Source organism: Tympanuchus pallidicinctus, unplaced genomic scaffold, assembly GCF_026119805.1.
Source record: "Tympanuchus pallidicinctus isolate F22 unplaced genomic scaffold, pur_lepc_1.0 scaffold1, whole genome shotgun sequence".
NCBI classification, from domain to species: domain Eukaryota; kingdom Metazoa; phylum Chordata; class Aves; order Galliformes; family Phasianidae; genus Tympanuchus; species Tympanuchus pallidicinctus.
In genome coordinates, this window is record NW_026294618.1 from 108,456,729 (window position 1) to 108,475,720 (window position 18,992).

Sequence of the window (18,992 nt, forward strand, 5' to 3'; positions counted from 1 at the left end):
TAATAATAACAACAATAACAATAATAATTAAAGTTTAAAGAAACCTCACGTCAGTAAGGAAGCATTAGGATTTTAAGTCAGCTTTTGCTTTAGGAGTAAAAAGACAGAATTAGTGTTTGTTCTTTTCCTCAGAGACTCACTCTGCATGCGTGAGCTCTTCCTTACTTTATTGCTCATTCTCCCATCACTGCACTCACAGAAACATAGGTAAGCTTTTGGGAAGCAGAAAAATTAATCAATTTTCCGTCACATCAATTGGAAGCTTAACATGTTTGCAGAACAAATAATTGATTACATGGCAGAGAGAGTGTGCTACCCCCACACGGGACACCCTAAGTAATTTAAATCAGTTCCTAGGACAATCTGACATACGTGGAACTGGGGGCAACAAAAAGCAAAGGAAAAGACTTGAAGATAAATGATTTCTTTTTCCCCATTATGCTAAGCTACGTTTTCGTATTTCACTAATATTTGAATGTTCTGCTGCTTTTCTCTTCCATTTGCTGATTTTTAAAGTGTCAGTCAACACAGTCCTTTCAAAGCTGTTCTGTCATAACATTCTCCCTGTTCTCTAACTCTTTGAAAAAGCTTTCACTTTTATGCGCTCCTTCCTATACGTCTCCATTTATCACTCCTGATACAGTTTGAAAGAACAAGTGCATGTGTCTTACAAGGTCAAATACGAAAGAACCGCCCACAGTAAATAATTTATTTACTTATTGCAGAACAGCTCTTCCATTTCAGAAATATCTGAAGATAAGCAGACAAAGTTGAAGTAGTGATTGCAGTATCTAAAAGTTTAAATCCCGAATACAGGAAAAGCTAAGGACCATTTTTGTTCCACACTGACAAAAAAAAATCAGGCTTCCCCTGCTGATAACATTAGTTCAGTTTTTACTTTCCTAGTGGTACTGAATATACTCACATATCTGGCTAAACGAAAACCAAATTAGTATTACTGAGTACTAACGAGCATTCAGTCTGCTACCGGAGAGACCATGGAAATGACACAAAAGGCAATGGGAAGTCCCAGATCTCTGCAATAAACTGCATAAATTTCTAAGTTTACAAATTAAATTTTCAGTTTACAAATGGACAACCAAGACACCTCGAATCTCATCTATCTTTAAAAACAGATCAGGCTGCAATAAAAGCACTTCCAAACTTGCTATTAACACTGTAACTAGGAGAACTGATAACCTAATTCAAGTGCAGCCAGCACGTACAGAGAAATTAAAACAAATGTCTAAAGAAATGGTATTTGAAAATTGATCTGGCATACTTTAAAAAAATAAACACACAAACAATAACAACAAAACAGAGTTGGCATCCATAATAAATAAAAACACTAACTAGAAGACATACTTAGGGTAATCACGAACCACTCATTTACACCACTTAGTTAAGGAGACACACACTGAATATGGAAAAGCAAAGAACAGAACAATATACTATCAGAAAGCTGAAAGAGCTGTTGGTACAAACACTGGAATTCACTAACAATTGCTTATTCGAGCAGACTTCACTTCATATTCTCCTCTTCATTTCCCAGCTGACCCTCCGTTGTTTTTTACAAATCCTTTGTGAATACCAGCTTCTGCAGCTCCAGATGCACTACTTTGAATGGAGGTCCCATGAATATTTGATTTACATGAGAGACCATAACAAAGTTCAGGGATGTCACAAGGTCTTTATCCAACCTTGTGCTTAAAGCACGAACAGTTATGAAACAGGTTGCTCGGGGCCTTATCCAATTAGGTCTTGAAAGCTTCCAGTAACGAAGACTTCTCCACTTCTTTGAGCAACCTCCTCTAATGATTGATTGTCTTCAGTCCATCCTTTATACTTCATCATCCTTCATCATACACTGCTGCCCACCTGCAGCAGCCTTACATAGCTAACGAAATATAATATGGCAGGCTTCTTTAACATGATAGTGCCCAAGATAGAAGATCCTGAACGTAGGTGTCACGATCAACTCAACAAGTGGAACTCAGCAGTACAACATTTAATATTAGTTGTAACAAAAGTCAAAAGCAGAATTAAAATGACCGCTGATAAAAAATGATAGCAGAAAAACACAAAATTAAGCACAAGAAGCCACAGCCTTCATATCAGTGCAATGCTATCAGATTTAAACAAAATTTAAAGGGACCAAGAAATCAAAGACTTCTAGTGTACACTGTTTATGTCAAAAGCTTCCAAAAGCATACCTTTCCAAAACTTTGCTCTGGGAAGCTTGACATTTTAAAGGTGCATCCCTTTGCAGACCCAATCACTTCTCTTTGTACTGACATATTAATCCCATATGATGATCTCTTGCTTCTTTCTAGTCTTTCTAGTAATTTTACAGTGATTTAAGCTTTATGTTTTTTACTCTGCAATGCGTTAAGAGTTACTGCCATTCACAGAATGGCTTGGATTGAAAGGGACCTCAAAGACCATCCAACCCCTCTGTCACAGCCAGGGTTGCCAAACCACTAGATCAAACACTGTATCACATTGCCCAGGGCCCCATCTAACCTGGCCTTGAACATCTCCAAGGACTGAATATCCACCACCTCTCTGGGCAGCTTGTTCCAGCATCTCACCGCCCTCTCAGAGAAAAACTTTCCCAACATCTAAACTAAACCCCTCTTTTAGTTTAAAACCGTTCCCCTTGTCCTATTACTATCTAGTCATGTAAAAAGTTTATTTCCTTCCTATTTATAATCTTCCTTTAAATACTGTTAAGCTGTAATGAGGTCTCCCTGGAACCTTCTCTCCTCCACAGTGAATAAGCCCAGCTCCCTCAGCCTTTCTTCACAGAGGAGGCGCTCCAGTCCTGTAATGATCTTCACGGTTCTCCTCTATAATTTTCCTCTGCTGAGGGACCCAGACCTAGATGCAGTACTGAGAGGGACCTCACGAGGGACAATCCCTCACCCTGCTGCCCCCCTGCCTCTTCTGATGGAACCCAGCATACCATTGGTCTTCAAGGCTGCAAGTGCACGCTGCTGGCTCACGTTAAGCTCTTTCCTCTAGCTTGTCCTTCTCAGCAGAGCTACTCTCGAGGAGTTCTCTGCATCACACTGAAAACACACTTTACTAAACTGAAGTTAACCAAAATTCTAACTCTGACATCAAATGATCTTCCTCTAGTCTAAATCACGTCATAATAATATCTTTTGTCAAGGAAATAATGAAGAGGTTGGAAAACATGTATCAAACTTTTCAGAGCACAGGCACGGTTGCATCATCTTTTGGTTAAAATCAGAACAAAACATACCATATATCACTTATATGCTGACAGAGGAACTCAGTCAAAAATTCGTCTTCCTTTGGTACATCTAAAAGAATGAGGCAATCTTAAAAGCAGTGCTAGAAGTAGTAGGGGGAAAGACATATGGTGAAGAAACCATGCAGACTTTGTTAGATACATAATACACAAATCAGCTCGTTACTGACCAAAATAAATATAATTGTACTGACGGAATACTGTTTACTCAAATTCAGTGATTCATTACACTGCATATGTAGACAGTCTGAGTAAGACTCCTTCACAAAATACTTGAGGTATACTATAATCCTGTTTGCATAATAACCCAAATAAAATCATAAATAAAATTAGCTTCAAATTGAATCTCCTTGAACACACACACACATCTAAACTAGAGTGTATGACCGTGTCTAGAAAGAAGTCTGCATCCAAAAGTGCCAATTTAAACAATCATATGTCTTGATTTAAGGCACACTGTATGTTTGGTAATCAGTTGGGTGGCCGATCTCACCCCCTTTCCCTCTTTTATGGGAGTAGAATCAGAAACTCGAGAAAACTTACGTGTGTTACTAACTGCTAAAATAGGTCCACAGGACAAATTTCACCTTCTCTCTACTGACTGCAAAGTTAAAGATAATTAAAGGGGTTTTAAATTACTTTTCCCCTTCAGTTAAGAGGAAACAGTAGATTAGGCTGTAGTGAGCACATAAGTCAGAAGACCCCAAATTATAAATCAGATTCAAACAATCCCTCTACTCTTGCCTTAATTCCCCAGCTCTGCCCTTTCCCAGTTGTATGCAAAGCAGGGGATCAGATCCTTCTATTTCATAATTACGTTATGTTTGAGAAGTGGTTTGAAAATGAAAGATGCTCATTACAGAGCTCAAGCCTGCAGGGCAATACTTAAAACCTAACATATTTCTGAAATACACTAGCACAGGCACTGTATTGATTACAAGCTGCAGGATATTATTCTAATGCTATCTGAGGAATCACAGTGGCAACTGTTGAAATACCACACGCAATTCCAGCCATCGCACTTTTTCTCTGTATTAGAGCTCAGAAATGGGGAATTCCATGATGAGGTATACACAGCCTTACAGGGAGTAATGACTATACATGCTATTTGCATCAACGTCCTTGTAGCAAGTATCAGGATGATGGATCACAACAGAGACTACAGACACTGCTAATAGCCACATTTTTGAAGGGCATGACTCGCTTCATATTATAATATCGTTGCCTAATGTAAACTTGGAACTGCTGTATTTATGATTTATTTCAATCAAATATCCTACTTCTAGAAAGAGGTGACAGCTTCTGTGCATTACAGATACAAATACTACGCAAACGTTAATTTTATGTCTTCCTCTTCTTCAGTTCATTCCTACATTTTAGGATTAGCAGGATAACAACTGTTACAATAAAATCAGTTGAAGGTAATATTAAAAGACAGTTTCTGATTTTTTTTTTAAAGTAAGTCTGAGAAAATCTGCATGTCATACAAAAGGTCACTGGGACAAGGAAGGCTGTCTTTGGGTTGTCCTTTTATTATAACATTATGTATGTTCTTGCGGAGTGCAACTTAAAAAATTAAAAGCAAGATTCAACAGAAGATCATAACCTCAACACAGAACATCTCAAAATACACCCACTACTATCACTTGTTGCTTTTCTGTAACTATAAAGTGGAACAGTTTTCAACAATTTTTGAAGTGGTAAATGAATAGGTGGTAAACAAAATCCCATGGTTTAAAGCAAGTTCTTTCTCACCACCACTATCAACCATTTTCATCTCCTCAGTTAGAGCACAGTTCTACAAACAGCTGAGTTAGCATTTGGTACTGAAGGTGCAGAATAGAAATGACAGCAGAAACCTTCTAATGCAGGACCCAGATGAATCAAAACTGTTTCCAAAGAGAACATATATATTTTTGGAGCTTCCCATTCATTCATCTCATTCCTCTTGCTCACCTCTGGACCCAAATCATATCTTTTATTGCCTCGGTTGTACCAAGCACGTAATGTTTGTTTGCTTGAACATAACAACCAGAAATCTCAGATGGAGCAGATGGACAGGTTAAGAATTGCATCATCTCACTCTTTTTATCAAGTTAATAATTTACTGCACTTAGAAGACAGTTATTATAAAATAATAAATCTACTAACTACATTTGCCAAGATAGTTTTCCCATTCCATAATCTCAGGGCATCATCAAGATTTCAATCACCAAGAGGAATTCTTTGAAGGAAATTATTCTTTTTTGCTTCCACTGCCTCAAAGCAGACAGAATCGCCCTACTTGTTCAGACCAGCAGGAGAACACCAGTGAGCTAGAACTGCAATGCAAGAACACCCCCTACCGAGGTATTATGGTAAAGACCCATAAACAGGTTGCTTCACAGCAGCAGCAAATTTTTCTTGCCTCACCTCTTAGTTATACACATAAGCCATGAGGAAAAATACATATCTTCAAGATAGATAAACTATAACTGTCAAGCCAAATATGCATAATGAAAATGAATTAAAAACTTGATAACATGAGAAGTGCAGTTCAGACTCAAGGCAAAAGACTGAGTACATTATTTTCTTTTTCACTCACAGACACTACAAAGATTGAAATTCCCTTCTGGAACTGGCAATTGAAAAGCCTCTATCACTGGCACCCTAGATATAATAGGGCTCCTCTTTTATTTTAAAGGTAACATTTCTTTGGTTAACTCTAAGTACAAACTTGGGGTAATTTTGACCAACATTTGGAATTCTATGTCCATATACTTAACTAGCCTAAAAGTGTTGGGTTTTTGGGTGGATTTTTTGGGGTTTTGTTTTTAATAAATCACATTTCTTGGATGACCATAAAATGAAAGGAGAGTAGTAAGAGTTTATCCGGACACAAAGCAAAAAGTAATTTGCTCTGGCATTATTTACTAGAGACAGTGGCAGCTGAAGTGACCAGCACAACTAGGCTTAGATTTGGATAGGAAGCAGGTAGTCTGATGTGGAATCAGACTTAGAGCATATATCAGCACAAGTTCCTACACTGGCATTTGCTTAAGATATAAGAACTAATAATACTATTGAACACTAAAAACTGCAGAATGAGAGCAAACCTCGTCACAGATTCATACACAAATCCAAGAGGATCAATATTACTTTCTGCCACATGCACTCAAGTTTATACTAGATCCAGAGGCACCTATCTTAAAGAGTTACAAGTCGCTTTTTACAACAAAATTTTTGAATCAATTCATCACTTCATTAGAAAACAAGGCAACACTGTAAAACATCACATAATAGTCACTTTACTGGTAAAGTTATAATATGCCTAATATTCTCCCTCGATCTTCAAAAGAATTATCAGATATATATTGTGTCCATGCTATCATTATCTTATGTAATTAAATGACTAAAATGTAAATAATTTAAGTTTTAAATTTAAGTCAACAATTCTTAACAATTCAAGATAAGAACTGCTATCAAAAAAGTAGTTTTGTGACTACAACTGCAAAAATCCAGACTTTCAGCAACGCCCAAGACAGGTGACTACCAAAAGATGTCTTTTTACAGCTTTTAAAATGCTGCCAAGTTAAAGAGCTTAAATTCAAACTTCTTCACTTCTACTCTGAACTACCAATTATCATTTATTTCAGGAAAGGCACCAGCTGTGCTGTTCCTTCTCTGAGAAGATCCTCTTTACTTTTTCAGATGTAAAGTAGCTCCCAGGCTAAATGAAAACTGAAGTGACTCAGACACCTTACTAATTATGACAGTACTTAGCAAAAAGGAAAGGGAAAGCAGACTACACTTGCAGCAAGGTTTGGGGTTGTTTTTTTTTTTTTGAACGATAGCAATTAAAAATCAAACTACCTCCAGTCTGTACCTTCCACAGTTACCTTCTTTAATACGTGTTTAATTTATAAAGGAGTATCTGAAAAACTCACCTCCCTGACAGACAGCTGTGGTGGTAGTGACACAGAAAACACAAAACTGGTGAACTGGTAGTCAGAAGAATCAACCTTTTCACACATCTGGAAAAAAAGAACATTAATATTGAACTACAGCAATGGAACTAAGTTGATAATTTTTTTAGGTTTTCTTTATCCAGCATAATCATTGTAAATCCATATTAGTACACACTCAGATGGATGCAAACATACAAACTAGATTAGCCCCTGACAACTTACTGAAATACAAGCCTGAAAAAAGACCTTATTAATGACTCCTATTCTTACTGGTGTGCGACATTATGAAATAAGAAAACACATTCTTTTAAGGCCAAAACCATATACACAAATGTTGATGCAGGAAATTATACCACAGAGACCACATGCTAGAAGAGTTGACTCGCGATATTTTTCTTCATGGCACAGATACAATTCTTTAAGTTCCTGTCATAAGAAAGTAATAAAAAAGTATTCACAGTAATAATTCAGTCAATCTTCAAAATAACAGAAGACAATGGAACATTTCATCTTTCAGTTTATGACAGAATTTTCTCAGGATTAGTATACAGTTATTACAAATAAGCAGAAATATCATCTACTGTTCTTTGATATAAAAACCATGTTAGTCACTGGAACTACAGCAAGAACCCGAACATGCATCAAATGTTTTAAAGTAAGTTAGTGAAAGCTGATGGCTAGCTGCTTCTACCAGAAGGGACAAAGACTAATTATGAGGTTCCAGGATGAAATCAGCAACTCTGATAAGGAAATTTCCTTGTGAGAGAATCAGATTTTGCGGTGCCTTAATAAATGTGCCTGTGCGCAAGAGCATGTTATGTGATTTTCTACTGATACTAAAGAGCATAACTCTGAAACAAGTCTTAAAAGTAGGTTCAATTAAAATATATATACTCTTTCAATGGAGACAAAAGGAAAAAAGCATCCAACAATTCAACAGAATCTATGTAGTATGATCCCATGGCCCTATTTTTAGATATATTAACATCATTAAACCAAATCTGTTTCTATAAAAACTCAGTCAAACTTCTCAAGTGCAAGTGGCATTTTTAGCTAATATTTTAGTTTGTCACATAAGCAATTGTACTGCTCAGAGATGATATCTGCAACATGCGTTATGTCCATGCTCTCTCTTAACTCCTTTTTTCTTTATTATCTGCAATCTGTTGTACCACCAAACACATTTTTTCCTTTGTGGCTTTCTAAAAAGTCCCATATGGTAAAGAAACACTCCTATATTAGAAACACACAGTTAAACTGAATAGCACAGCATTCGATGCCTCCTCATTTTGCCCTTACATAGCAAAAAGGGGAGAATCATTTACAGTGAGGTTTCACTTGTACTCTAAGCTCCTAAACTGATTACAAGAATATGCTCCTGTCTGTCATTCCATTGCACTTATACTTCTCTTTCTGAAGTTATATTATAACAAACCTTGGATAAAACACAGTCACACAAACAATTTTATTTTCCAGCTCCAACATAGGTATGCAAGCACTATGTCAGTGAGCAGTTTGTAGCTGAATGGCGCCATCTACAACTCAAATATTCAACACAAGTAAATGTTTCAGTTTGGTTTGCTCCCTCTCTCAATTGTGTAACTGTACAGTGTTTCTGATCACCAGATCTATACTGCAGTCCCTGAAGTACAAAAGCTCCTAAAAAGTACCTAGATTAAGAACTGACAATTTACCTTTTTAACAAAGTCGATCTCGCAGAACTCTTGAAGAATTCCCAAACACACATTGCAAACCTCTTCAGCTGAGTTCTCCACAGCAGCATTATCATCATTAAGCAAAGGAATCTGACTGAGCATTCCATTCTGGTTCAGATCATCAGGCCCTTCTTCTGCATGTCCAAGTCTGAATCGCTTACAAGGCGGATCAGCTACATCAAAGCAAGCTGTATCTTCTTTTTCTTGATTACCTTTCAGGAATTGTTTCAAATCCTTCATCAACTCCTAACACAAACGGAGGGATTTTACTGTTGTTGACTATTCGTCTTTAATTCAGTGCTGTAAAAAGCACTAACAAACATGGGTTTAAAGAAGCAGAAGAAACCACCTGTAGCTTTAGTCTTTGTGTCTGTAACTAACAAATTGTAAAATATACCAAAAGACACTATCACAATAAAAAATAAACTTCTGTCAAAATGTTACAAAAAAAAAAAAAAAAAAAAAAAAGATTTTTGCTGAACAGACTACTTTACTGTCCAAGAACACTGGAAACATTTTACAGACTGAGTTGCAGAACTGCATTTATCTTCAGCCTCTTCCCTGCTGGAAGGAAAATAGATGTTTATTCCCTTTTTGCCATTCAGATAACCTAAGAATTTAACTCCTCCAACACGATTAGCCCACACAACGAAGACAGTTGGCTACCAGAGTATGAGAAGAAAATTAGAGCAGATAAATGTGATGGTGAAATTAAACACACATGACAAAGTACATGTCTCAATCATTCATGTAATGAGAAATTTAGGAATATTCCCAAGTGTGGTGGTGAGGAGAGAGAACTAACCATATATCTGAAATTTAGGAAGGATGAAAGGTAGAGGTAACACACAGGTCAGAAAAAAAAGATTTATTAAAACATCTTCAATAACAGCAGTTACTGTGTTGTTGCAACTCAGATGAAAATTGGGTACAGCTGCAAAAGAATGATAAGCCACACACAACAACACAACTTCTCAACAGAGAGAGCTGATTAAAAATGAAAAAAGGATAAGGAAGAAAGACGTGGAAGAAGAATTCTGGAGAGTCTAAACTTGAGTGAAAGTGAAATAATCAAGGCAAACACTGTCACACACAAACATAAAGACAACACGTTAGAGCAAATACACAGAAATAATGGGCCTACACAATGAGAACTCTAAGAATCAACATGGTGGAGGAACAAATAGCCAAAAATAATTTGACAAGTGCATAATACAAGAAAACAGGAAGACTGTGCACAACCGGGAAAAAAAAAATTAAGAACACTGAATTTCAGCGGGAAGGTCAGCTAAACAGAGTGCTTAATAGCACTGTTTGAATGAAAGTGGAGGACCTATCCTTCACCTGTGCCATTCTTAGCTACATCCCTCAACCAGTTCTCCTGGAAGATGGAAGAAGTATGAAGCAAAAAGGGAAGGCCCTGAATCAGCTTCAGTAACCCATAGCCCCTTTGCTACTTACTGCATTAAAGGAAAAACAAAGGAGGGAACTGTCATAGCTACACTGCAAGAATGATAGAACCATGCTGTGCAGAAGTTGCTCTGTCCTGTTTACAGGGGTTTTCGAGGAATGCACAGCAACTTAATAAACCTAACACAGAAATCACAGAAATTCTTATTCTACAGCATTACTGTAATTTCTCAAATTTGCACAGTTCTGCAGCCACTTCTCTTGACCAAGAATACAAACAACATCCTTCTCCTCCAAGGAGTGTGCAAATAATACTGCATTCATGCGGTTGTACGTTCTAATTAAGAAAACAAAAAACAAACCTTGTATGGATGTCTATAAAGCGTCTGCGATCCCACACGGCAGAACCTGAAAATACATCGTGGGCACGTGCCAGCGCCCAGTAACAGCTGAACAATCGGTCTGTCCTTTTCTGTTAGAGGAGGCATGCTAGACAACACTAATATATACTTCAAAAAAAAACAATAAATAAATAAAAAGGAAGAGGCTAACGATAAACGCAACTCAGAAAACAATGAAAGAATTCATGCACCTCCCAAGGAGGCAGCCGTGGTGCCAGAGGAGCCAGGGAACCCGGTATCACGGCACGGCACGGCCCTCAATCATACACAGCACTGCGCGCAGGGCCGCGCCAAGCAGCCATTGCGGCGCGGGGCGGAGCGCGTCGATAGGGGCGGAATGTGGAACGAGGAACGCGGTGCAGGAAGGCCGCCGGTTCGATCGCTCGGCGCTGCGGCGTCCCGCCTGCCGGGGGCGGGCGGAGGAGCGCAGCGGGCCGGAGCGGGTCGGTGCTAGAGCGGGGCTGCGGCGAGGCGGAGATGGCTTCGCAGCCGCCGCCTCCCAAGCCCTGGGAGAACCGGCGATTAGCGGGTGGCGTGGCGCCCGCCTTCCAGTGAGTGTGAGCCCCGAGCCCGGGTCTCTCCGCGCACCGACGGGGTCGGCCTTCGCTCCCTGCGGGCGGCCGAGCTCAAAGGTCGGGCCTACCCGTCCGCGCGGCGCCGGCCCAGCAAGGCCCGAAGGCTTTAGTCGGGCCGGGAGGGGCCGGGCGGGTTGTGCGCGGGGCGGCCGTTCAGCCCGCTTCGTGGGGAGGTGTGTAGGGGTGTGGGGGGAACCCTTCGTCGGCACGAAGGGTGCTATGGGCTCCTAGCCAGGCTGTGGAAAGCCGAGGATTTAACGAGGTGGAGGCGGACGTGTTAGCAAAGCTGGGTGTGTTGCCACGAGTGGAAAAGTGCTGCCGTTCGTAGCTGAGGGTTGCGGAGCCGTGCTCGCCGTGGGAGTGGGGCTGTGCGCGGGCGTTCATGGCGGTGGAGAAGATGAACGTGTGTTTGTTGCCGCTGTGCTGGCCTGGGGCTGGGCTCCTCCAGAAAGCAGCGTACGCACTGGGAAGGATGCCGCGCAGGAAGGGTTGGCGAGCTCATTTAAATCAGAAATCAAGGAAAGCTTGATGGCTGGAGATCAGCCTAGTTTTCCGCTTGGTGCTGTTGATTGCAATTATGGTGAGCTGAAACTGGGTAAAAGGTCACCTGCAAACTGAACTTTCAGGAAAAACCGTTTTCACTATAGGCTGAAGCTTGCTGAGCAAGATGTGTGATGTTTTTTTCATGAAGTTATCTACTTCATTTTAATTTACTCTAAGTATCTTAAAAGTGAGCTGTCCTAAAGTGGCTTTTGGGCAGGTGTCCTCATCTTCTGTAGTAGTAACTTATTTTTACATCTGCTTTTAACTTGAAGTCGAGATTGGAAGAAACAAACAGTATCAAGATACAAATATTATACTTTGCTTTAAGTAAACTACAGGTTTTGCTGTGGGAAAAGTTGTTGCCTATCATATATGTAAGTAGTATAGCAGATTGCTTCAATATGGAAAACAGCAGATGTTGGACAGCTACTTAATAGAATTCAGGTGCCAACCTAGAACTTGCAGAGACCTATTAGAAAGGGCATAGGTAAACTGGCTGAAACACAGGCATGCAAAGGGCTAGAAGTTCATTAAATTAAAAAAAAAAAAAAAAAAAAAAGTAAATGAGCTCATAATACCTCTTTCTGCCAAGTGTTAACAGTTTTAGATTCAATCCCAGTTCACTAAAGGAAAGCAGGGAGCCCTACTCTCTTGTGTGTGCTGTATAGTCATTTGAATTTTCAGTTAGGTTCCACCAGCGGTTTCTCCCAGGGTGACTTCAGAGCAGCTGTCAACCTTCCTTCTTGCTGTACAATTGGCTATACCATTATCTAGAAGAAATGAGAACAAATGCAGGAATTAAAGCTTTCAAATTGCAAAATATTCTTGGTAGTCTGTATGAGATGCTCTTTTGCACATGCAGATGACTTAGGAGTTGAATGAACATCAGGTTGGATGGGTCTAGCCATAGCATTTTGTGCTTTTAGTCTGTACGATAAAAACAGTTTATATATGTTTCAGTTATGCTGCAATTCAACACTTACACTGATTTTTTTAATTTTTTTTTATTTTTTTTAGTGAAAGGCTTGTATTTCTTGACAGAAATTTTTACTTCCTACTAACACCATGCAACAATACAAGTATTTGGCAACCAGGTTCCTCAACCTGACACTGCCAGAACACAAGATCATATTGATAGCTATTTAAGAATGCTGGAGAAAATAAAAACATAACTCATTCTGAGTACTGATCTTGGTTGTCTGAATTTGTTTAGGTCTCCTGACTTGAGTGACAACTTGCTGACCAGACCTGGACAACCCACAGTTGCACGAATACCTCCACCTATTTTGCCAAGACCATCACAGCAAACAGGAAGCAGTAGTCTCAGTACTTTAAGGCCAGCATATAGCAGTTCTTTTACTACAGGCTATGGTTCATATGGAAATTCTTTTTATGGAAGCTACAGTCCTTACAGTTATGGATATGGTGGCTTGGGCTATAACCGCTTTCGTACAGATGATATTCCTCCCAGCAGGTTTGTTCAACAAGCTGAAGAGAGCAGCAGAGGTGCATTTCAGTCCATTGAAAGTATCGTGCATGCATTTGCCTCAGTCAGCATGATGATGGATGCTACCTTTTCAGCTGTGTACAACAGCTTCAGAGCTGTGTTGGATGTAGCCAACCACTTCTCCCGCCTCAAAGTACACTTCACAAAGGTGTTTTCAGCTTTTGCTTTAGTGAGAACTATAAGATATCTCTACCAACGTCTACAGCGATTACTGGGTCTGCGGAAGAGCTCTGAGAATGAGGATTTGTGGGCTGAAAGTCAGGGGACAGTAGCTCGTGTTGGTTTTGAAGACAAGGCAGCTAACTCAGCAAAATCCTGGCCTATTTTCTTGTTCTTTGCTGTTATTATGGGAGGTCCATATCTGATTTGGAAACTGCTTTCTACATACAGTGATGAAGAATCAGGTAAAGATGATCTGCAGCATGGGAGAATCATGAGAAGTACAGATGATATTGTTCATTTAGTTATCGTGTATAGAGATTAACCTTACACTTCAGCAATGGAAATCTATAGATTCTGGGGTACAACACTGAATTTTAAGCATGTATCGTACAAGTAATAGCTTGTATAAATAGCCTGCTGTTGAACTGAGATTCAGTTTCATGGTACACTTTATGTGATTGCAAAATCATGATTCCTTTCTATTTAAATGTGGCAGGTGGAGAAGAAGGAGAAGCTGTTGGTTAGGTTTACTCACCAAATCACAGAATCACAGAATGGCCAGGGTTGGAAGGAGCTCAAGGGTCATGAATCTCCAACCCCCTGCCACATGCATGGCCGCCAACCTCCACATTTCATAGCAGCCCAGGCGGCCCAGGGCCCCATCCAACCTGGCCTTGAACACCTCCAGGGACAGGGCATCCACAGCCTCTCTGGGCAGCTGTTCCAGCACCTCACCACTCTCTGTAAAGAATTTCCCCCTGACATCCAACCTAAATCTCCCCTCCCTCAACTTAAAAGGTTAAAAATGTTGTCTTTGTTAGTCCTGTTGGTCCTCTGCTAGAGAAGCAAGAAAGTTAAGGTGTCTTCTCCATTTTTCTTTTATTAAAAAATCAAAACCAACCAACCAAAAACTTCTCATCCTTGAAATTCAAAGCAAGTAACTTCTTAATTTCTTTTTGGAAACAGTATCTAGTAACTGGGCAAGTGGAGAAGATGATCATGTAGTTGGAAGAGCAGAATATGACTTCAGTGCTCTCTCAGAAGAGGAAATATCCTTCCGTGCTGGTGACATTCTAAAATTAGCACCCAAAGGTAAGCTTTTAACTTTCAACTTGTTTTCTAATTGTATGTGAAGTAAGTTGTGTAGTTTGAGTCTGAATTGTGTGTAGGGGGGAAAAGAAGGGAGCAAGGAGCATGGGGGAAAAAGTGAGAATGTAAAAACGAAACACCTTTTTTGACGCAATTCCTCAGATCTACTGATTATTTTTTTTTAATTATTTTTCATTATATGCACTGTAATAAAACTTACTAACAGTTTTGTTCAATTTCCCTGAAGTATAACACAGCCTAAAAGTATTACTCAGAGTATACTTTGTGGTTATCTTTGTGGCTATCCTTTTTTCATATTTGTTGTTCAGCTGTGAAGATCCTTAGGCGTTTGCAGTATGGTGGTGTCAACAATTTCAGCTTCACAGTGCACTTCAGAGCACCTCATCAATGCAGATCCTTGTCATTTCTCTTGTGTAGTAATTTGTATTTCCCTTTTATTACAGAGTTATTTTCTATGTGATCAGTTGTGCTCTGCCTTCTTGTGTATTTGTGCCTCAACTGCAAAATACTTTGAATTGCTTCGTAACCTAATGCTCTTGCGTTTTCTTTTTCAGACCAACAACCCAAAATCCGTGGCTGGCTTCTGGCTAGTTATGATGGTCAAACAACAGGACTTGTACCAGCTAATTATATCAGAATACTGGGCAAAAGAAAAGGCAGGAAAACAGTGGACCTGGAAAGGATTACAGAGCAACGTCCATCTTTCACTGGGATGCCTGCTAGAGGATCCACTGCTGCTGTGACTTTGGAGGAACAGGAAGCTGCTTTTGATTCTGTTTTTGCAGGAAGTAATAAAGTTCCTGTTGCATCTGACTCCACTGCAGTTAGTGGAGAGAAACAGGAACTCTAATGCACTTTCCTCAACAAAGCAACTGAATGGTGTTTTATTGATAAAACTTAGGGTATGTTTAAAATCTATGTTGTAGTAGAACACTGATGGGCCTGTACCAGACTGGTAAAAAGATGGAGAAATTCTTGCTCAAATTTGTATTATTTCTTTTTAATTTACCTAAGGCTGCATATTACCTAACCATCTTGCAGCAGCTATAAGATCTGGAGCCAGGAAGAATTGAGGTGTTTATAACAAAGCAAACAAACAAAGTAATAAGCGCTGGTTTGTTCTGATTAAGTAGAGAAACTGTTGATAAAGTCTAGAATTAATGTCCAGTCTTCATTGGAATGTCAGCTTGACAGGATGCCACTTCAGCTGATGTGCAAAGGGAAAGTAAATTTCTGTGAAAGGTTGTCCGGAACTGGAGGCTGAGGACAATACTCTAGTAGTAGTACTTTGTTTCCCTCTAAGAATTGCGAGAGATTTAGGTGACACAGTCAAATCATTACAAGTTCTCAATTGCTTGCTTTTGGTAAGAAGTACGGCTTCTGTCATAAAGACTTAGATTGCTCTTTCTCATAAAAATAGTGACTTATGAGAAAGAGAAGGGGGTACAGTAAGGGAAGGAGATAGAAATTAAAAAAAAAAAAAAAAAAAAAAGCAATGCATCTTTGCTTATTAAAATAACATTAGAGTAAAGGGCATCATCTAGTCACGCACTTCCCACGTTGTTTATTTTTACTTCCTTCTATGGTATGCTAATTTAGCATCACCTCTAGCCATTTTGTGTTGCAGCCTATTAACTGTCTGTCAGTCACCTATCAACTACCACATCTCATTTCCATTTTTTTTGTTTATATTTGTTTTAAAAGAATGTCAAAATATCCTGCATAATAGTAATGCAGTGGAGAGGCAGGAGTTTACAGAATTCCATTGAGTGGCAAAGAAAACGTAAAGTTTTGTACTTAGTTGTCCCAGTTAGCTAAGTTCTTGGAGGAACACTGCCATTCAGGTGGTAAATGTTACATCAGCCCATAAATTTGAGAGCTCTGATTTATCAAGAGCCATAAGTACATTAAGACTGTTCAGAGTGTGTAGTATTTTATTCATATTGATGTTTGAGAATTCTGTATTGAAATACAATTTTTCTTAATGAAGGAGAGAGAAAACTTTTTTCTTGTAGAATATATATATATATGTATATATACACCCATTCTAAAAGTTAGAGGAGTAGATAAACTTATTAAAACTTATTTTTACGATTAAAAAACAGCTTTTATTTCGAAGATAGAAAAGGTAGGATACAGGCATTTGCTTAGCTGATCCAGAAGTTTCAGTTTATTTCTGTAAAGATCTTCAACAGCCATTATGTATTTAAGCAAAGCTTTCAGTATTTACACTTTAATTGCATTTGCTGGCCTTCTTAGAATTATCAACAAAATGGACAAGAGAGGAGAGCATAGTTTTATTGAGGTAGAGTGACTGAGAAGATGCATCTTATGCTGAATTCTCGGATTTTAAAGTAACCTCTGGGTGCCTGTTTGATATAGCAAGAATAAATGGCTGTGGTTAGGTGTTGGGAGATACCATTTTTATTAGATTGTTAGATCTTCAAGTGGAGAGAAAGAAATAGTTTAAAAAACAAATGTGAAACTGTATTTAAAACAGAACATCTGAAATACATAGACAAGAAAAGTTGGGGGGTGGAGGGGGAAGGGTTAGTGTGCACGGTTTTGCTTACAGTGTGTATTCATGGGAGGAATTATTTACTGTTGTAAGAATTGCTTAATGGGCTATCAGTCTTCCGTGGCAGGTTAAGATTTCAGTCAGAGGAAGGGTTTACATAAATGAACAACCCAAACTTTTTGTAGTCGCGTTGACTATTTCAACTATTTCAAGTTGACTTCTATTTACTTGCTCACAGGAAGTTTGGTAGATAGTGCTTTGGTGTTTGTTAGAATCTTTCAAACTACTAATTCTAAGATAAATTCAATTTTTCACATTGTAAGACATACTATTTTAAAACAGTTAGTAGAAAAATAGGTTATTAATAATTTGTCTGTACAACAGTTCAACTTTTGTCTACCGATCACTTGTTCTCATAACTACCAGCTAAATGTTGGCAGAGGTTTTGATTCTTTCAATCTTATGATTAATGGGAAAAGAAAGATAAAGCAATGAACTAAGTTATTTAGGTGCAGAAGGGTGTTAAAATTAAGTAAAGTGCATGTTTGTTTCAAGATTTAAATTTTGTTTTTTACATGTACAAACTAATGTCAGGAAAAGGCCTGAATCGTACAATCCCACACAGTCCCCAGACATTGCATATCTGGCTGTATGTCAACCTCCAGAGAAAAAAATCATCTAAATGAATGCTGATTGAAAAAGAGCAGCCTGTCAACCATGCTCCCAAGACTTGCCCAACTTTAGCAAAGTGAGCAGACTGGAAGGAGCGGGTGTGGCTCCAACAGGAGTGGGTGGAAGATTGGGAAAGCGGTTGATTCTTAGATCCTAAGACTTCTACATTCTATGTTATGTTATTCTTTGAAATTGTTTATATACCTGTACCATATAGGCATAGAAGGCTGTAACAGACCTATGACATTTGCATATATAACATTTTAGTTTATTCTTTCTTTAGTGTCATTGATACCCAGTTTAGTATGCCAGCCATTTTATGCTTGAATACTATGAGCTAATGACAGTTTCCAGTTTTGGCTGGTTCTCTGGGTGCTGGCAGGATGCGAATGTGCACATGTTCAATGCTTTGCTCAGGTTTCTGAAGAATAAATTAAAAATATTCCTTGTCTAGTGTAAGTTTCTAAAATTTTCTGCTCCTTTTGCACAGGTTCAAATACTGTGTCTTCTGTGGAACATCTGAGCTAGTAAGATTGTGTTGGCATATTTGGTCATTTTGTTGAAACGTCCTAGTTGGGTAAATACGGAGCAAATTGTTTCTTATAAATCTGTTTAGTGAAAATTTCCAGAGGAGGTATCAACACACCAACAAGAAACAACCACACCAATTTCCAGAATGCACTATCAACATTGCAAAGAAATGCACAACATTGCTTAGAAATTCTTGTTGGTGACAGTAGAGGAACGCTTCATTTTCCACAACAGAGGTGACATTAAGCCATTTCCGTAGGCGCAGGTGTGGCCGCGCGCTGGGCTTTGCCAACACTTGTGGCAGTGGGGTTGTCGCTGTGTCCACAAGCGATAACGTGCGCTCCTTCCGCTTGCCTCCTGACGCTGCTTCTGCTGTTTTCCGCGCCGTGTACTCGCTACAAAGCTTCCTCCCCTGGAAGCTCTCGCCTTCCGCTTCGTTGCTCCGTTGCTCCGTTCCGCCCCTGCTGAGCCCGTGGCGGCGCGGCGGGGCGGAAGCGGGACAGCGTTGATGACGAGAAGGCCTGGGGAGCGCGTAGCCAGGCGACTGGACACGGGGTTGGAGAGGGCGCTGCCGCTGCACTGCGACAAGGTGGGGCCGCTGGGAAGGGCGTTCCTCCGCCGCGA

The 18,992-nt window shown here is 39.4% G+C and overlaps 2 protein-coding genes across 3 annotated transcripts in view; one reads left to right on the plus strand and one right to left on the minus strand.

Annotated features, from left to right (window-relative positions):
• PUS10 (pseudouridine synthase 10) overlaps positions 1-11,033 on the minus strand; it is a 29,233-nt gene extending 18,200 nt beyond the window's left edge. Inside the window, exons 1-3 of one of the 2 annotated variants that reach the window (XM_052699490.1) lie at positions 10,712-11,033; positions 8,919-9,185; positions 7,204-7,290 (exon numbers count right to left, since the gene is read on the minus strand). In XM_052699490.1, the coding sequence (XP_052555450.1) occupies positions 7,204-7,290; positions 8,919-9,185; positions 10,712-10,837 (480 nt within the window). In that variant the 5' untranslated portion in view covers positions 10,838-11,033. The remainder of the gene's footprint in view (positions 1-7,203; positions 7,291-8,918; positions 9,186-10,711) is intronic. The other variant, XM_052699501.1, reaches the window with a different exon arrangement.
• A 105-nt stretch (positions 11,034-11,138) lies between these two features.
• On the plus strand, positions 11,139-16,139 carry PEX13 (peroxisomal biogenesis factor 13). The gene is made up of 4 exons (XM_052699514.1): positions 11,139-11,301; positions 13,082-13,779; positions 14,504-14,629; positions 15,202-16,139. The coding sequence occupies exons 1-4, from the start codon at positions 11,228-11,230 to the stop codon at positions 15,495-15,497; spliced, it is 1,194 nt and encodes a 397-aa protein (XP_052555474.1). The 5' UTR covers positions 11,139-11,227; the 3' UTR covers positions 15,498-16,139.
• The last annotated feature ends 2,853 nt before the right edge of the window (positions 16,140-18,992 follow it).